General features: G+C 36.7%; 1 protein-coding gene across 4 annotated transcripts in view; it reads right to left on the bottom strand.

Moving 5' to 3' along the window:
* Window positions 1-19,766, bottom strand: part of adgrb1a (adhesion G protein-coupled receptor B1a) — a 99,107-nt gene that overhangs the window by 69,183 nt on the left and 10,158 nt on the right. For all 4 annotated transcript variants that reach the window (XM_053494580.1, XM_053494582.1, XM_053494581.1 and 1 more), the window contains exon 2: window positions 3,067-3,952. In XM_053494580.1, coding sequence (XP_053350555.1) covers window positions 3,067-3,817 — 751 coding nt within the window. In that variant the 5' untranslated portion in view covers window positions 3,818-3,952. The remainder of the gene's footprint in view (window positions 1-3,066; window positions 3,953-19,766) is intronic.

Below are 19,766 nucleotides of genomic sequence, written 5' to 3'. Positions count from 1 at the left end.
CATGTTCTGACACATGGCTGGGTCAGTGCTTTATTATCAGATGCAAAGAAACAGCAGTAAAATTGCTTAATTAAAACATGAATTTTTAATGAGCCCCAGGGGTGTGAGGAAGGCCAGTGAGATAGAAAGTAAGCAATAAGGCATCGTCCCTCTGAGAGAAAGAAAGAGTGAGATAAAGAGAGAGAGAGAAAGAGAGAGGAGCTGTTCATCTAACTGAGATAAGCACTGTGTTCATCACTCATTGAAGACAGGCAGTTGAGCTGTCTTCGCTGTGTGCTAAAGAAGAATGCCCCAGGTGGCCAAATGGTCCCACAACACACCTCCACACTGAGTGGTGCCCGCACAACCGTTTTCAGACACCTACACTATATCTGTCCAGATTTTTCTGCATGTTTGAATGTGTGAGAGAGCGAGAGAGAGATAGAGAGAGAGATGGCAAAGTGTACAATAGCTTGAGGATTCATAGCTTAGGAATTCAGATGCTTAGTTTTTTTTAGGGCCTTTCTCTCGCTCTCTCTCTCTCTCTCTCTCTTTTGCAGAGCTCATTGGTATTAAGCTGAACCAGGTTTACGCTAGCTGGCAAAGACATTAACACAATGCACATTTATCTTACTTTACTTGAACCTCTACAGAACATTTGACCAGAATACAGAAGAAGGACTAACATCACCTCTTCCAAATATGCACTTTATTCCTCCATAGCCACCCTCAACCCTGCAAACTCAGTTTTTCTCCAATCAGTCTCTTCAGCACAGGCAATAATCTGTTTCTGCTCTGAGCTATTGAGTGTGTAATGAGTCTCCCCGTCCTCTATGACGCCTCTGAGCAATGGGTCACACTCAAACAACAGACATGCCTTTAGCATTTTAACGAGGAAAACGCTTGCGCATGCCCTAATCTAACCTTTTTTTTCTTCCTTGAGCCAACCATTTTTGCTGGAGGGTTTAGTTCGGCCTTGGTTGATTGGGGCAGCGTGAGATAGACAGTGTTCCATTAATTCTCTTGTGGGCTAGCGCAGAGAGACAGAGCCAAGGGGGTTGCACTGTACTGATAAACCACCTGTCTGCCATAAGTCATTTGTTATTTCTTTTCTTGCTTGTCTCTCTCTTAGCTCTCTTCTTCAAAAAATGGACCTTTATGCCACATTAATCAATTATTTATTTGCTTTATCTTCCTTTCTCTGTATCTCTCTACCTAACGCAGATGACATCCCTTCACCCATCCATCCATCCATCCATCCATCCGTCCAACCAAGCGACCTTCTCAATTTTAAATACATATAATTTATCTTTCATATACACAACAAAAAAGACAAATTTTCCTCAGAAGTTTGACTTAAAAAATCATCTACACAGGCGAAGAACTAAGAAAAAGCAGGAGATTAAATGACAAACCACTTTATGAGGTCATAGAGGGCAGCAAACCGCTATGGTTCTGGCATCAGTATCAATAAAGGATTGAGTTTCCAACCGGCATCCACTCGCTTAGGAGAAATCAGAGCATAGCAAAAGATTCAGTGACCAGCTTTTCCTTCCCTTCCCCAAATCCCTCAGTGCAACACCATCCCTATCCCATATCAGTCTGTGACTCTGCCTGCCAAAGAGATGCTCCCACAAGTCCACCTGATATCCCCAGCTGAGCCCTCCACAGGCAGCATGTGGCGCCAAGCAGCCAAGGTCACCCAGCCATGACACATCAGCCGAAATATAAAACCACTATTTCTGCCCTCCACTTGTTCTTTTTTTTTTTACTCTGTTCACCTTACACCAATTATTGTATACACTTTAAACAAATAATAGGAAACAATACCTAGTATACTGTACTTAGACTATGTTTCATTTGACATTGCACATTGATAATACTGTTGGTTGTATGTAGGAAAACTTACATGTATAATTTGCATCGTGGTTCAAAGGTTTGAGCCCACAAATAAAAATGCATTTTTTTTGTTAAATTATTGCTAACATTTTGTTCATTGAAAATTATATTATCAGTAATAACTTAATTAAGAAATATAATCATAGAAATATTTCTATGAATTTCATATTGTCTGGTAAGGTTCTTTTTATATAGTGTCAGAATGGACTTTACAATTTTGTATAAAACCTGACAAACCATGTTAGATGAAGTCCAGCAGTGTCTTCTGTACATACATGCGTATAAATGTAAAGGATAACTCACACAGAAAGCATAATCTATCGCACAAATAGAGTTGTTGATTCGTATTACAACTTGAGAATATTCAAGATACTAAACCTTTATTTTATTTATTTTTATGTTCAATGTTTATTCTAATACTTTCTTTGTATGTTGATGCTTTGAATGAAAATTTGTGGGAAAATCTTGTGGTAAAATTTTGGATTTTGTAGTACAAGTGTATACTCACTGGCAAAATTACAGCAGTTATTGAGTGACTGTATAAAATTCTGCTTGGCTTAGGGGATGCAATGTAGAGCTAGAAAATACAGTTTGATAATTATGCCACTATTAACCTTTGTGGCTTTGATATCAAAGAAGCCTGCAATTTTAAAATGAGCACAAGCAGAAAGCCTGTGTTTAGTGTTTTCTGTGAGCATCTCGACAGATTTCTAAGGCTCCAAATACAGTAAGTAGGGATTTATTTGGGTGTTTTGATACATTGTCAATTTGTCATGAACCAAAAGCACTAACTAATTAATTTTAGGCATGATATCATAGGGTCGAATTAAACTGCGACACATCACATCTTCAGCATAATGTTCACATTCTGATCACAACATCTACTGTAGGAAGATACAGTATTTGGCAATATTGTACTTTTAGCCAATTCACCTTTCTGTATTTGGTGTATAATCAAACACATTCTACTAATAGGGTATATACAGTAGGTATATGGGACAAACAAGTTGATTCACTGTAATGTTCTGACAGTTTATTAAGTAAACCTACAAACTCTCTTCATTTTATGAACATGTTTCAACTGGAAAAATGAGGTGCAATATAAGTGAAATTAATGTGCAGTTATTTTCTAATGACAACAATGCCATGGTAATGAAAATAAACTGCAGCTATTAGCTACTAACTCACCACTGGTATCTGTGTCAGATGGTGCTCCTTTCACAGTGGAATAACAGTTCTCTAGGTAGACTCCATCTCTGTAGCATCCGTTATTTTCTTGCAGTGGAGCATACCCGCACTGGCAAGGAATCTGCATGATGCCACAGGGCCGGTTGGAAGTGCTATAAGTCAAGCAGTCCTCCAACCATTGGCACAGCATTTGGCAGGCTGCCATGCTGGGGTTCCGCTTGCCCACCACCAGGTACTCCACCTTAAACTCTCCATTCCCCTCGTCTTGACCTGAACCACCGCTTGCTAGTCCTTTCCGAATCTGCAAGAATTGCTTCCCTGCTTCTAAAAAGGCCATGTGAGTGGAGGCATCACACAGCTTCATTACTACATCAAAGCTTTCCATGCCGAAGTAAGTACGTGTGGTCTCCATAAAGGAGTCGTATTGGAAAGTGCGGTACTGCTGGGGCACACAGTCTTCTGTAGGCTTGGTGACTTTGATGAAAATGGTGTAGCGCCTTGGGTCTGGATTCTGCAGTGTCCAGGAGCAAGGGGCACTGGGAAAGGCAAATGAGGAGAAAAAGAAACCAAAGAAACGGTTCTGTACTAGTGTAGAGCAGGTGTCTGACTCTGGGCCAGAGGGTGCAGCGCTGAGAACACCCAGCCTTAACAGCAATAAGAGGGGGAGGAGCTGGAGCGAAAATCGACAGGTCCTCAAGACTTTGGATAACATGGTCATTAACTCTCTCCAATGAAAATAAGTGCTAAACATCAAGCTCGGTTTCTTTTGCCCCCCTGTCTGGAAGTTAACTGTCTCCTACAAATGATGAATAAGAGCTTCTTCTTGTTTAGGAAGAGAATCTGCTTTGATTCACTGATGTTGATGATTGTTTAGGCCTTGACAAATCTGTAGGATAAGAGCATACAAAAAACATGTAAATTAAATAATTTTAAAATAAAGGACAAAACCTTGAATTTAATAGCTTAAAATAAATATTTTACATAGACATAGATAAATATTACAGATTACAATAACATAATTTGACAGACAATATGGTATATCATAGCAAAAGAATTTTGCAACACCTTTGTTGCTTATAACAAAAACCTATTTCATTTGAGGCAGCTACTTTTCACGAAATGCCACTCTCCCGTATTTCACTTGTGCGGCTGATTTTTTATCCAATTATAAAGCAATTAATTAAACAAAAAAATGAACACCTGCAGTCAATCATTACCACACTGCATTTGCAGCTTGGCAAAATGATCAATAGCCTAAATCTTGGTGAATCATTAAACTAAAAGCAAATGTGCTGGCTCTTCATGTCTGTGTCACCACTCCCACTGACAATTCAATAATTCCAGTAGCATATACTGGATACAATGGGTAACAAACTATGGTGCATGTAATTGAGGCTATTCTAGTGGTGAATATAGAGGAGGGACAACAGACGGCATTTAAGTACATGGAAGCATGCTGCCAAAACAACTGTAAGGACTGAGGAACCACTGCAATCACACACCATGTGGGATTCTATTCTGGATTAATCAGCGTTTGATAAAAGCTCTATTTTCCTTCTCTTTTTCCCAGTATGTGTGGAAATTAGTAGAACCCATCTGTATTATCCAGCTGTGTTTATATTTGAAATGAAAAGAATGGTGTGGTGTAAGAAAAAAAAAGAAATCCCACGATTTTTTAGCACAATGGTTTCAAAAATAAAATGACTCAGTGATCAGTAAAATTACTTTATGGTCAGTAAGAAGGTGAGCCTTCGGACATAACTCATGGTATTTGAATATTCACTGTACCTAAAGAGGAAACAAGCCAGCACTTACTAAGCTAAGTAGTGCTAAACCCATTCAGCCATGAACACTATTTTATTGAAAATACCAGGCCATGATTCCCCTGGAAACAGAGGCAAATGTCCAGTGGCATGCACCCAGCATTAGGGAAGGGGGGCTGGGATGAGTATTAACATAGCTGTTTGGCTTGTCTCATTTCCTGAGAAGCCATGTTTCCCAGGAGGCAGAGATCTGGCACAAAAGCATGACTTCCAGCACTCAGCGTCACATGAATGCTCCCACACTGCCATCCACTTCCCTGTGTTCTGTGAATGCACTGTGGAGGCTTAGAGGTAAATGAGTGGGTGAAAGAAAACTACATTGTGCTTTTTATGTGTAGCAGAGTATAAGAAACAGAGACATCCCGCTAGAAAATCTGTAGCTATACTCTTTGGAATTTTGGGCATAACATAGCATTACTGCAGCTCTAAACATCCACAGGGGCAGACATAAGCCTGTGGCATCAGTCAAACCTGTTAAAACAACATTTAATGTGATACTTGGCTTATGGTCATCTCTACTTATCTAACCTCTCCAGCCCTGTGCATGCTGCGATCACATAATGCACAGCATAGGCTCTTGCTTCTGTATGATGCTTGTATTATCATGACAGCAGGAAGTTTATCAATTAGGAGTGGCTCACCAACAGCAGACAGAGTACATCTACTCACTTAAGCAAGCTCGCCATGGTTTGCATCTAACCATATAGAGTAAGTGGGTAGATGATCTCCAAGCTTAGTTACTGCATGATTAATGTGAACCAGGTAAAAAAATGGGTGACATTATGTTGTAGAAATTATGGGATGCAAAGTAAAATGCATGTTTTGGCAGTAACATGGACGGACAATACCACTTTATGTGTTGAGAGCCTTATTAGGTTTCAGTTCCAAGATTCTTAATGGCAGTCCTTGTAAACACCCAGCTAGCCTCAATTTCTAACTAAATTAATGTGCACATTCAGTGTGCATACTAAATAAAATCTTCCCATGGATACTGAATAAAGGATATCCTCTCAATGGATTTGGCTTGTCAAGATTCTAACATTCAGGGGGAAATTTACATTTCTGTTTCCCCATTGGACTGTAAAAAATTCAGTTCATCATTCTCGATAGCACATTTTTAAAAAGTAACTTGTAACACCACTAAAATTGTTCTGTTTCAAGACAAAACAGTTATAAGCAGTTTAAAGGTTAAAACCCTTAGAGTATTGAAACCACTGATTATATTAAGATGTGGAAATTAGCTCAAGAAATTTTACAACTTATAATAAAACCTTATTTTTATTTTTTTAAACTTTAAGGATCTACATGGCAATACATGACAATGAAATGTAGGCTATTATGGCAAATAAAACATCAAGTCACTCTCCATGGTGCTGAATTCACATGTCTATTTAGCACACATATTATAGTGAATGAAAAACAGTGATTTGGGTAGTTTTACTGTCAGAAAAACTCAGTGTTACTAATGACAACAACAATATAGTTATTAAATACAATATTTCATTAGGATCATAATCATAAATAACAATATATCTAAAAAAGTGCACTGAAACCCCATTACTGTATATTACATTTTCACCAAATGCACATTAAATGCTATCTCAAAGATCTCAGTTCACTTTACTCATATAAAAGAAAATCAACCAATGCAGCTTTTCTTTCTTAATCACTTTTACGCAACAAACAGCAGAACATTATTAGTAACTAAAGTTCAGTGACTAATGCCTCCAAGGGTAATACTAGTTTAACAAAATGAAGTGCCCTTTCACTGTTTTTGACTGAATAAAATACACTTGAGCCTATTATTTTTATGCACATTTTACTACAAAAATATTATTCAAGCTAAATTTCTAGACAATTCTCAAGACAATTTTTCATATGAAAAAAAAACAACAAACATGGGTTTGCAGAAATTATATTAATAAATAATTAATAATGACTTAATTATTTTCATAATATTATGCTTAATTTTAATTTCAGTTTTTATACTTAAAACTGTCCATTTCCATTTTTCAGGATTCATGGTATGTCCTTGCTGGCATGTGTAACTCTTAATGACTCTGCAGTTAATTAAACAAAGGCTGTGAAAAATTAAAGCTGCAGCATGGTGGGACCAGGAGGCAGGTGGCATGTTGAGTCATAGACATTCTAAGACCGTTAGTCAGCAAGCTTTCTGCAGACCGCTTTGACGTCACTGTAATGAGATAAAACTCCTAACATGTGTTAGAAGATGTGTTCACAAATGTGTTGTAAGAGGGAAAAACCAGAGGATTTTTTTTTTTTTTATTATTGGTATTATAATAAGAAAGATTAATTTGGGGCCAATTCTCCTTGAAGTATGGGGCAGCAAGTGTGGGATAGTACTAGTCAGTATTAGTACTAGTTTCTGCCACTTGTTGCTTACCTAATGGTGGCTGCTGTTAGCTTTCATGGCACAAACAACTACAATCAAAGTCCTTACCCAGATAGACAGACAGTGAGAGAAAGACAAAAGGAGAGAGATCAAGATCATAGGTAAGAGGGAAAGAGAAACTACATGATTGCTGCTTCTCTTGGGTAAAACTCTTTCTCTCTAATTCATCTTATTTCTTACTCTAGTTGATGCTGTGGTTTTGTATTTATTTATTTTTGTTTCACCAAATGAAAAGTGCCAATGACAACTCCAGTGACCAAGGTTATTTGAGAAAACAGAAAGCAACAAGCAGCACATTTTCATTCAAGACTATTCACATTCTTCCCTATCTACACTCTAATGTCTATGACAACCAGCACGGGAGGCCTCACACTGCTCTGGAATTAAAGAGATAATTATCTGTCTCTGATGATGAATGTGTTTACTGTGCTAAATGTCGGGCTTTTTCATCAACTCAGAAACTCCTCTCACTTCGAGGCAAACAACAGCAAAAAATGCATTATAATATGCTACCATACACAGCACTTCATATTCCTGTTCCTCAGTTTTTAAGGGTCATGAACTTTGAGTGACTATGTTTACCTTGCAAGTCATAATTCACATTTTAACATCACTAAAAGCCATGTATTTTAATGGCTTTTGTGATGAAAATAATTTGTTGTGATGTACAAAAATTCAATATTCATTTCTTTTAGTATTTTTTTATTCCATAAAATAAAGTACACACAAGCCAATATTGGCTATACTGTTTATAGCCAAGCAAATAATAGGCTGAGCAGAAATACTTATCTAATTGAAAATCTATCTAAAACATTAAGAATCTATTAAATGTGGCATTATATAATACTGTAAGTTGCAGAGCTATAGAAATCATTACGTACAGTATACACAGAATCTGGACATGCACAACTCCAATAAAGAGTTGTCAGCTGTTCAGTAGTAACATGTGCCAGGAAGGATTCTGCATCTAATTTAACTTAAAACCATTACAACAAGGTCCTGGATAAAAAAATAAAAAATGCTGATGTGTGCTGTGTATGAAATACGATTAAAAGAATAAACAAACTGAATAATGAAATACGTACTGTATGAAATATGATTAAAAGAAAAAAAAAACTAACTGAATAAGCACTTGGATTGATTGTATTATATTATTTTATTACAACTTAATTACAAAAGTCACCCAGTATATTGAATGTTTCCCAAAACATATTATTATTATCTGAAAAATAAAACCCAGGTTTTTGAGTCTCAAAAACGTTTGTAAAAATGATAATGATTTGTAAAAATCATTGAAGGTGGGTTAGTATTTGTACGTTTTCTTATTTACTCATAGAATTTTTTGAAAAGCTATCCCCTTGTGTTGGTACAGGTTGATTTGATTAGATCATGTCAAACCTATCAAACTTTAGTTTCCACTAAGACTGAAAATTTAAACAGGGGTCATTTCCAAAACAAGAGTTTATGGGTTAGCCTGATAATGTATGTCAAGATGTGTAAAAATCTAAACTCTTCTATCCCTGATACAAGGATTAATTCAAAATCTGTCACTCCTTGTCGAAAACTTTTCACCTGCAGTATGAGATAATGGGGTTGGGGAACTCAGGTTGATCTGTAAAAAATAGTGTATCATATTTTAAGTCTTATTATAACATAAATTGTAATCATGACCCTAGATTTGATGATTTATCAGAAATCAAGATTTAAGCAGGGCCTGCCTGCCTGAAATAAAGTATTCCTTTACTATACATGAGTGCATTTCAAACATTATGGTATATCTACAGTATATATTAAATGTGTGAAAAACAGTTATAAAACAGTATTTTCTTATGAATTAATTGTTGAAATATTCTGTTATTACCAAACATTTTTTTTATTTGATTGAGCACATTATATACATAAATAGTCATTACTTCAGTCTACAAGCCTGACCAAGATAAGTGGTGAATGAATGTGAGAGTAAGTGAGTTATGTACAGTCTATGGATGTAGTTTTAATATAAATAAAAGGCAGCATCTTGTTCTGCATCTGAAAAGACACAATTTCTTACTACTACAAAGAGTAATTTATCACACTTTCAAGACTGATAAGTGTACTTGTAAAGTACATTCTGAACATGCATAATGAAGAAAAAAGGCACTTCACAATGAGGTTTATATTAGATACCTGTTGTATTTTAAATCCTACTTCTTTGACCAAGTAAAAAAGAAAATGACTACAGAACTAAATGTACACTAAAATTAAACATTCTACATAACAGGTGTTCCTTACTAATGCTCTGTTATGCCACTTGCAGGATTTAGTTTTAACCAGTTAGCTGTTGGATAATTTTAGGTATTTCAGAGCAGCATGACTGAGTTAGTCAGACTGAATATACTGTAATAGTCTATTACATTAACATTGTAAACCTGAATAAGTTGGCAAAAAATAAAAAAATTAAGGTAATCAGTTGTAGTAATGATGTTTCCAGTTTAAAGTTAACGGAACTATATTTTTTTGAATTTGTTGTACTCATTCATATTAATCGTTCTTTACTTGCATTATTAAGTATCCTAACTAATTTTTTTTAGTTGTTGCAAATCAAATAAATTGTTATTGGTCTTTCGGCTGCAATGGGTCGCTACAGCATGCAATCCGGCCCGCACACAAGCTTGGCACAGGATCTACACCAGATGCACCTCCTGACACAATCATCCTATTTTATCTGGGCTTGGGACAGGCACTTCATCCAGTTGTTGGGAATCGAACCCAGGCAGGCAGGCGAAACACCTACCACTGAGTCAAATTTGTTCAGCTAACTTGAAAAGTGTCATTTCTACAAACTCAAAAATACCAAAAAGCTCTAAATACTCATTAAGGTCTATTAATTTGAACTAATTGTAATTATTTAAGTTAACAGTAATCAATATGTTTAATTACATTGAGCATTAGGGTTTACAGTGCAGCACTCTGCTATTTCGTGCTATATACCTTATGATAGCTCTGACATGTGCACAAATGAAACAATAGTTGGAGAATTTCATAAAAGGGCCAGTATGGAGAAATATATATTCCTGAAGGATTGTGGTGTACTGTGATTGCCAATGATACTAAATTTAATAGAATGTAGTTTAGATTAATGGGACAGAAAGCGGTTGTCCTGCAGCCGCTGTGGTTTAACTAATGCTATGTTTCTCCAACAGTCAGAGATGCATCATTTATCTGGATTTGTGTCACTCACGTCTGGGAACCTCTGATATTCCTTAGGCTTGTACAATGTTGAGATGAATAAGAGCACACTGCCAAGAGGTGAAACAGAAATCACAGAAGACTAGTAATTAAGTGATTAAAAAAAATGAAGCAAACGGAAAAGAAAATTCATGCTCTGCTTAGCAAAGCTCTTTCATCTGCCCTGTTAAATTACAAATAGCCTCCCCCACCTAATATTAATGCTGAAGTAAGTTAAATTCTTCCTGGTGGAAGTGACAGGAATGTCCAAAGAGAAAATTATGGAGGTGCTAATAAAAGGGGAGGAAAGATTTACTAACTTAACAATGAATCTGGATAGATTTTACAAAACGTCTTTAATAGCATTAGACAGGTGCAATGGACAAAAAAATGTATATCACTGTACTGACAATCAGTTGGCACCAATGGTTTTATGACAAAAAAAAAAAAAAAAAAAAAAAATATATATATATATATATATATATATATATATATATATATATAATTAATGACTCAAAGGAATTCCTCATGCTCCACATTTCAAAGCAAACAAAACAAACCTACAATGTCCACTTTACAGTCAAAGACACTTGATCAATTATTTACTCTTTGGCAGGAAAAAAAGTTTTAAGCAATGCTCCTGCTACAACCATTTAAAACAGTGACCCTTTATTTTAGTCTTATGTTACTGTGGCAAACGGATAAAGAATTATCTACACTTAGCTAAATTGCAGCACATTATTAACCTTGTGTCTGCAAACACATAAAACCCCCCCAAAATGTTACATTTTGGCTCAACCTTTCGGTAATGCTGTGATAGCTGGAGTCTCTGCTTGCACTCTGATCACAATACACACCCTTTTAAGCCACTGCAGGGCAAGAGCATGTCTAATAATCCATAACACACTCTCTCTCTCTCTCTCTCTGTCTCCACTGAGCTGTATATGTTCTCATGCCGGATGTGATGCTGGAACCTGATTCTTCTAAAGCTGTAGCTCATTTTGCCCTTTGGACTGCCTGATTCATCGTGATACTTTTTCTGCTTAGAGCCTCTGCACTTATGACTCACTTTCCCCTGCTGTGGATGGTTCCACATGGATACCCTTAAGATTTGCTTTTCCCTAAAAATACAGTGGAGCCATATATTTTAAGAGCTGCTGCTGTAATCATAAAGACAGTTTTGTGCTTGTGCTTACAGTATTTCCAAATTTGTGCTTATTCACTTATTAATATTATTATTATCATAAAATCATCAATTAAGCACAGGCGGCATGGTGGTGTAGTGGTTAGCAGTGTCGCCTGGCACCTCCAGGGTCCAGGTTTGATTCCCGGGCAGGCTCGATTCCCGCCTCTGTGTGCATGGAGTTTGCATGTTCTCCCCGTGCTTGGTGGGTTTCCTCCAGGTACTCCGGTTTCTTCCCACAGTCCAAAGATATGCAGGTTAGGCTAACTGGCGTTCCCAACTTGCCCATAGTGTGTGAGTGTGTATGTATGTGTGCCCTGCGATAAATTGGCATCTGTCCAATCTGTCCAGGGTGCGATGGATTGGCAGTTGATCTGTCCAGGGTGTAGCCTGCCTCATGCCATAAGCCTCCTGGGATAGGCTCCTCGAGACCCTGAATACAGGATTATGCGGTATAGAAGATGAGTGAGTGAGTAATTAAGCACAATCTAAATATAATAGTGTTATTTTTTATTATTTGATATGCTCCCTTTTAAAGAAAATGTTCCCTAATTTGAAGGATACACTGAGGCAGTATTGCCGTATTTATTACAGCTCTTTCCTGAAATGAATATTGTGAAAGACACATCACAATATTAATGTGAAAGATTTTGCACAATAAAGGCAGACTCTCTTCCTCATGTTATATCAGGAAGTTTTTTTAAACCTGTAGCTCTCGCCATGTAATGATGGAATAGAATATGATTGACTAATGAGCCAATTGTCTGTGCTGCTGAGAGGCTATGGGGAGATGTTAAAGTGGAATGTGTTCTTATGTGTTACTTAATGCATGGGGTGATGTAGTAAATTAGGCTACATGTTAAATTTCACTAAGCAATCTTAGACCATTCTATTAGTTTTTATTGGTTCTTTAAAACAATATACACTTTACTCATGATTGGATCTTCAAACACTTTAGAAAACAAATTCAGATAACATTCCACTTTTGAATGATTTTGTATTTTGTTTTCTGACATTAATTTTCTTGTGTATATACATAAAAATATATTCTTTGACACTATGAACAACTAAGAAGAGATATAGAGGAAGACATTTTTATAATAGACCATTGGCATGTCGGTTACTTATAGCACACTTCGTTGATCTTGCTGTGTTTAATAATTTAGATGGCAGCTTTAGACTTATTTTCCCAGTGAGACGTGGCCTCTCAACCTCACTTACAGCTTGAACATCTAAAACACCAGTTTTGCCGTAATCTCTCATAGTGAAGTTATACTGTATATACACTATCAAAAAAGCACAACCGTACCTTGTCAGAGTGTAGGAGTCTGTTTCTTTCACATCTTTATTTGCTTCAGAAAGTGGCTGTAATATACAGTAACCATAGACCACTGTTGTAATCAGAATGGAATTACTGGTGCAGTCACATTTCAGTATGTTATTAATAGCACGATAGAACCCTGTACATACAGGTTATCTTGATTTAGATTGAGATGCATTTGTTTTTTTGTTTTACAGTTATGTTTAAAATGGTAATTAGTGTTTCCTGTTTTAGCCTGACTGAAGTCAAATGTCAACCCCACAGGGCTGGTTTCAAAGCTTAACTGTGATTTACTCTTTTTATTCTTTTATGCACTAAAAGTCCTCACTCTAGGATAAAGAGAGATGAACTACATAAGCCTCTATGTGATCAGAGAGGCCATGGAGCCATATGCTGTAGCATACACTTCTAACTGTACAGTGTAAAAAATGATGATGATGATGCTTGTCTCGATGCATGGAGAGAACAATTAAAGAAATATCTACACAGTACCTACAGAAATGAATACATAGAAAATAAAAACACAAAAGTAAGGAGAACAAAAGAAACAAAAAGAGAGATGGTGTGTTGTGACATGGTGAGAGAGAGAAGAGCTGGGCAGACTGGCTGGTAGAGAGTAAAGAGAGCTTCACATCTGTTTCTAAAATGATCTAACAGGCGGTGTCTGCACGCACTCTTTCCCTCAGTACATCCAGCCAAAGTCTGTTTGTTTTTTCGCTGTCATCAAGAGTACAGCCGGTTGTTTACCTGACGCTAATTTCAATTAGGTGTCTAACTGTCTGCTCAAATGGATGGAGCTGAAGATGTACCAGTGGGACATGGTCTCTCTATACATGATCAAACGTCTGCAACAGTCATGGCGTACGTGTGATGAAGCGATCTTAATAGTTTCAATCAACTATGGCTTTCACTCTGCAAATTTTGTCCTTTTATTTACATGAAGTGTTACAAACATTAGGCTCATTGTTAAGAACTCACTTTCTTACTCACTTTCTCACTCTTCAACAAAGAAATGTTTTTTCTTTAAGTTAAAAGAAATGCAAAACAAATAATTAAACATATAAATGAATAAAATAAATAAATAAATAAATAAGTACATAAATATATGCTTCATTTAAGACTTGTTCGGCTACTTTTGGATGATTTTTTGTTTGTAAAAAAAAGCAAAAATTAACTGTTTCTTTATGAAAGCTTAAGCATGTATTGTAGTACATTCTGAGATATATAATAATAATAATAATAATAATAATAATAATAATAATTATACTGTATGTTGTTCAAATAGAACATGTTTCTATTTCCTTCGGGTTTTCTATGAAACTTCTAAACTAAAACAATCAGATCTTACACTACACCCAGTTCTTTGACTCCTATGAAGAATTACATATGTGAACCAGCAGTTCATTAAGTGAATAAATCTTCCTTGGTTTGTCCACCATCTGTGCTGCCTTGTCCATCCATTTGCCTGATATTCTCGTGATACTCAGCGACATCTCTTCACATGAATGAAAGCAATTACCTTCTGCATAATATGATTGGTACATTTAATACAACCCTAATTTGGGTTTCATGCCAGCTAAATCTGTTTGTAATTTGTATTATTGTGCTAGAGCACAAAGCAGATTACAGAAGTGGCACTGCCAACATTTTTATGAGGTGTTAATGACAAATTCATTGCAGGAGACTTTAGACACCAGCCTTTGGAAAGAAGCGGCCCTTAAAAAAAAAAGACCTTTATCGGTCTGTTGCCAAGAAAGTGTGTGTGTGTGTGTTTGTTTGTGCGTGTGTGTTTTAGGGAGCGCTCTCTGAAGATGGAATGGCTAATCGCTCATAATTCAAATGTCTCGCAAAGGAGATGTTGCAGATGGTGAAGAAACTGTCAAAACGTCCATTCCTCTCTATCACAAATAATAGCACAGATAATAAAGGCTTTGTGCCAAAGCACAATCATATACATATGAGAGAGAATTGTATTGGATAGCAAATCAAATCAAGCCATATCACATTCAGATCAAATGAGCCAGGCAGCTCGTTTCATTTTAAAGGCAGAGGAACGGATTAGGACTCTAGGGTATTGTATTCTGCTGCAGTAGCCCCTCTTATCTAGAGTACATCAGATGGACTCATTTAGGCGAATCACTGTAAGCTCACGTTAAATTGCGAGTCGGGCCAAGAAAACAATGCTAAGTTATCCTGGTATGCCACAAATTATACTGCAATCACAATATATTCCTCTATGCAAATAACACTCTCCAAATTATACATGCACTACATACGGAATATTTGCTCAAAACATCATGAAAAGCTTGCAGTGTTTATTGTTGACGTCATTAGCAACAAAGAAATGTGCTATTTATGAAGAGCATGAGCTTTTCAGTCAAGTAACTTTATGACCACTGTCACTTCAGATGACGTTATAGTTAAACAGAGAACCCTCTATTGAGTTTTCCCTTCCCCAGTTTACTTAACCGTGCACACATGCATACATACACACACAGATGGATCTGTTCCATTCTTAGCTTAACATTACTAACAATCGCAATCTGTTAGTTAACTCAATTCTGAGTAACTGACAGAAACATCTGCATGAGAAGATAAGGAATAGGAGTAGTGTAATTTGCCATAATTATGTTAAAAAAAGGGAATATGTGTATATGTAAAATAGAAAAAAAAAAACATTTTTACAGAGCTTGCTAGTGTCCTATAAATAAAAACAGTATTATGCTAGTTAAAAAAATTAAGTGCTCAATAAACAGACAGTATTAGAAGATAAATGGTGAATTATTTTTAAGATGTTATATCCAGTCACTTTATAAGTGAAAATTGTCAGAGTGAAATTGATTCTTGTGGGTTGTTTGGTTTGAATTGTTCTCTCACTGTTTATAATTAAACCAAAAGTGGGAGTGTAGAGCGAAAAATAGATAAAACTCCTCCATTCATTAGTGATGAAGGAAAAAACAAACCTTTACTGAGTGCGAGCAGAAATTTCAAAGAACAAAAGTACACAGTACAAGAATTGCAAAAGGGAATAGATTATCATTTAGTTTGTCATCCCAAATCTCCAGAACCCACATTTTGACAGTAGTCAAATCTCAACTCAAATCCACAGTAGAGAAAAATGTTCTGTTCAACCCAAAAAGCAGTGCATATCTGGTTGACTTCCTGAATTTGGTTGGATTCAGGTTCGAATCATTTTCACACTGAAGACAGAGAACATAGAGTTAGCCTGAACTGAGATCATAATGAGATCATCTTGCATAGACGATCTCAGATTGCTTATTGTAGTCTGCACCTGTGTGTGATTACTGAGGTCTCACCTTCACAAATGAAAATTGCACCAGGGATCAATTCATATTGAGTTGACACTGAGTAATTTGTGTAGCACCCCAAGAAATGGTCGTCACTGACGTACATCAAGAAATATTAATAATAATAATAACACACTTATGCATGATGGACAATTTTATCAAACTTAACCCACACATAATTTATGGAACAGTCCAAAACAAACGTCATAGAGTTCCCAATCTGCCCAAAACTAAAGCCTTTCTATATGTAATTGAAGCTACATTGACCTTCATGTCATGAATTTGGCCTCTCTACGCATCTCATGGGTCCTAGCATTATAAGCAGTGCTTTTGTTGACTATGTCATGTGCTCTTGGTTTATCTTTTAGTCTCCTCCACTACCATGTTGTGTGTTTGTTTGCGGATAGTGTTCACCTGAGATTTTTTTTTTCTTTTTACATTCATAATGGTTTTTCACCTGTGGTTTTACAGTGATTACAGATTAAATTAGTTTGATCTTCCCTCTGTTTGTTTTGACTCCTGCTATGGACTCAAATTATGATTATTTTATTCACTCCAATAAAGCTCATGCATAATCTTTACATACTGTACTAGCACCTTGTCTCTCATCACATGTGATAATGGACAGCGTAACCAAAAATTTATTACCTTGAAACAGCAGTCAACTTGGGATAGATTTTGATGAAATGTCAAAAACATAAAAAAAAACAGTTTTCATTTATGATAAACACTTAAAAGCCAAAGGTACATGAGGTTTTTCCTAACTTTAAACAGCTACCAATTTTAAGTATGTCAACTTAGCAACACTAGCTAAACTCTAGATTTGTATCCATGCGTTTGCAATCCATATGTCTTGTGTTACATTAAACCGACCAAAATATGCCACTTTGCTTAGAAATGCATTACATTGTGAAAGAAAACTGTGTTTGAGTTTGACAACAGCCCCCTGACTCCCATTATAAGCGCATTTTAAATGAACAGATTTTCACATTTTACTTAGCAAAAGGAAATGTTTTGAAATGCTTGTCTAGGACAGCTGCATATATGCTATTTACTCTATCTAAAATTTTGAAGTATCACTTTGTCTGTTACTATGTGTTCAAATTGTCTTGGATGAACGAACACATTCACAGAAAAAAATGCTACTCGTTCACATTCACTTTGACAATGCAGCAGAGATAGTGAGCGTACTGCCGCTACTGCTGATTATTCCAGCCATGATTCTTGTACTATTTCGCTGAAGTTAACGTCAGCGTTCGAAAACAACGGGTACAGGAACCCTGAGGCAACACTACGTATCATGAACTCACCTTCACTTGACCTCACTCACAATCACAACAGTCTTGCCGCCCTCCTTCAAGCACCTGTGTCTCCTGAACAAAGCAAGAGACACTGTAGCCCACTGACCTCACTGCGGCTTGGCGGAAAACAAGTGTTTGAGTGTGTTTATGTGTGTGGGGGCGCTGGGAGCACAATGCCAGCTCAGTGCGAGTGCTGTGGGAGTCTGGGGGACACAGAAAGAGGGACTAAGAATCAGAGTGTGGGAGAGAGAGGAAGAGAGATGTGAGAGTGCGAGGGAGGCAGAGAGCATGTGGGAATGAGATAGAGGGTAGAAAATCTCTGGGAAAGCCAAGCTGAAGGGAGCTATTGAGCGCGGGCTTCTCGCCTCTGCCTTCATTAACATGTAGATGGGAACATCTGTCCACACTCTGCCATGACGGCTGAAATATTTACGACTTGCTGTTTCCCAAAAGAGAACCTGACTTACGAGCCCATGGGTTCATCATACTCTTTCTCCAAAATTTCTTACTCTTTCTACAGTATCTCTCTCAAACACACACTCACACACACACACACATACACACAACCCACAACTCTGAGTGTGGCACGCTGGTTTGGCCGATAATGGTGACGCTGAGTGACAGTTTTTAATCCTGTCCTCCTCTAATGATATTTGCTTTTCCTCTGCGCATTGGTCGGCTATCAAAATGTCACAGGCAGATTTACACGAGTCCAACCTACCAAACACAGCTTATTTTAGCTGCCGCCTTGCACAGAGTGGGAAAATCCATATCTAATAGAAATCAATCGGGGAATTTACATGAGGCATCAGTGGACTTTAATGTCTCTGTACACAGGCCTAAATAAACATACACATAAATTAAGACGAGACACGTGTTCACTGCAGAGCTGCAGCAGCAGATAAAGGGGGAACACTGCGAGCTTTTGTGAGGGAGCAAGCTTCATAGGTCATGTTACGCATCCTCAGTGGTGTACAGAAAAGGGTGAGTTGAAATGTCACACTGTGACAATGATTAGTCAAACAGTCAAAGGCACATTCACTGTGAAACACAAATCTCAGTGGCTATACTATTTATTGTTTTTTTGAATTTGGATTGTGACTTTTTTTTGCCTTCTCAATTAGGGCACATTAAAAATCTTTTGATTTTTTCTTTTTTTTTTTAAATAAACTATTTTCTGAGGAACTGCAGAACCAGAGATCTGAACTAAAGTTAACAACTGATGAACTGTTAAATGTTACAATTTAATACTTTTGACACAGATCACAAGAACGTTATTCATAAATTGTAACAGGAAATATAACAGAACGTAACAGAAAACCTAGTTATTTTTATTTTAAATATAATTGTGTATATACTGTAATCAGCATTTAAATGTTCACCCAGATGATCTTATTCTCATTTAAATATATTGGTACTTCAGTATACAAATGCCTTGCTTTAAAATTTTTCATCTCAAGAACCAAAATTTTTGCAAAGAAATTTGCTTTGGCATAGGAAGCATTTTCGACATACGAGCAACCGAACTGAGACAAACCAAACGCCGGCTAAGTTGTGCGTACATCAGTAACAGAACTCCTCTGCGAAACTAATTGAATTCATATGCCGAGGTGCCCCTGTATATGAATAGATTTTCCTTTATAATAAACACAGTGTAATGTCCTGATACAATGATGATATTCAGTTTTGTGTTGATCAGTATCAAGCTGGCTTCTGAGGTTTCTTTCTTTAAAATTCTCCCAGGGTTTTATTTCGTCAAGATTTTCTCTTTAAGCATTTAGGACTACAATACATCTAGCTTTTGTAAATCTGCATTGTGACAATGTCTATTACATACAAATTCTGCCATTATACAAACAATGATTCTCTAAACTCTTTATGGTTCTTGGATTGTACCTACAGATAGATCCTTACACTTTCTATGAAGAACAGTAGAGTACAACAGAGAGCTTCTGTCTCAAAAATAGTTCCAATACATTTGAACTCTTTTCCAGTAAACTCTTAAAGGACCCTTGAAAAAGCTTTTCTTTCCTCTTTAAGTGTAGTAGCCTCTATAACTCTGCACCTGATGGCATTGTAACTCGGGCAGCTGGAGGGCTTTGATGCGATTTCTCATCACAGAGCTGAATAAAGCAGAGGCCTTC

The sequence above is a fragment of the Clarias gariepinus genome, chromosome 4 (assembly GCF_024256425.1).
Source record: "Clarias gariepinus isolate MV-2021 ecotype Netherlands chromosome 4, CGAR_prim_01v2, whole genome shotgun sequence".
NCBI lineage: Eukaryota > Metazoa > Chordata > Actinopteri > Siluriformes > Clariidae > Clarias > Clarias gariepinus.
The sequence above is the reverse complement of the archived record's forward strand: the minus strand, read 5'-3'. Positions and strand labels throughout refer to the sequence as shown.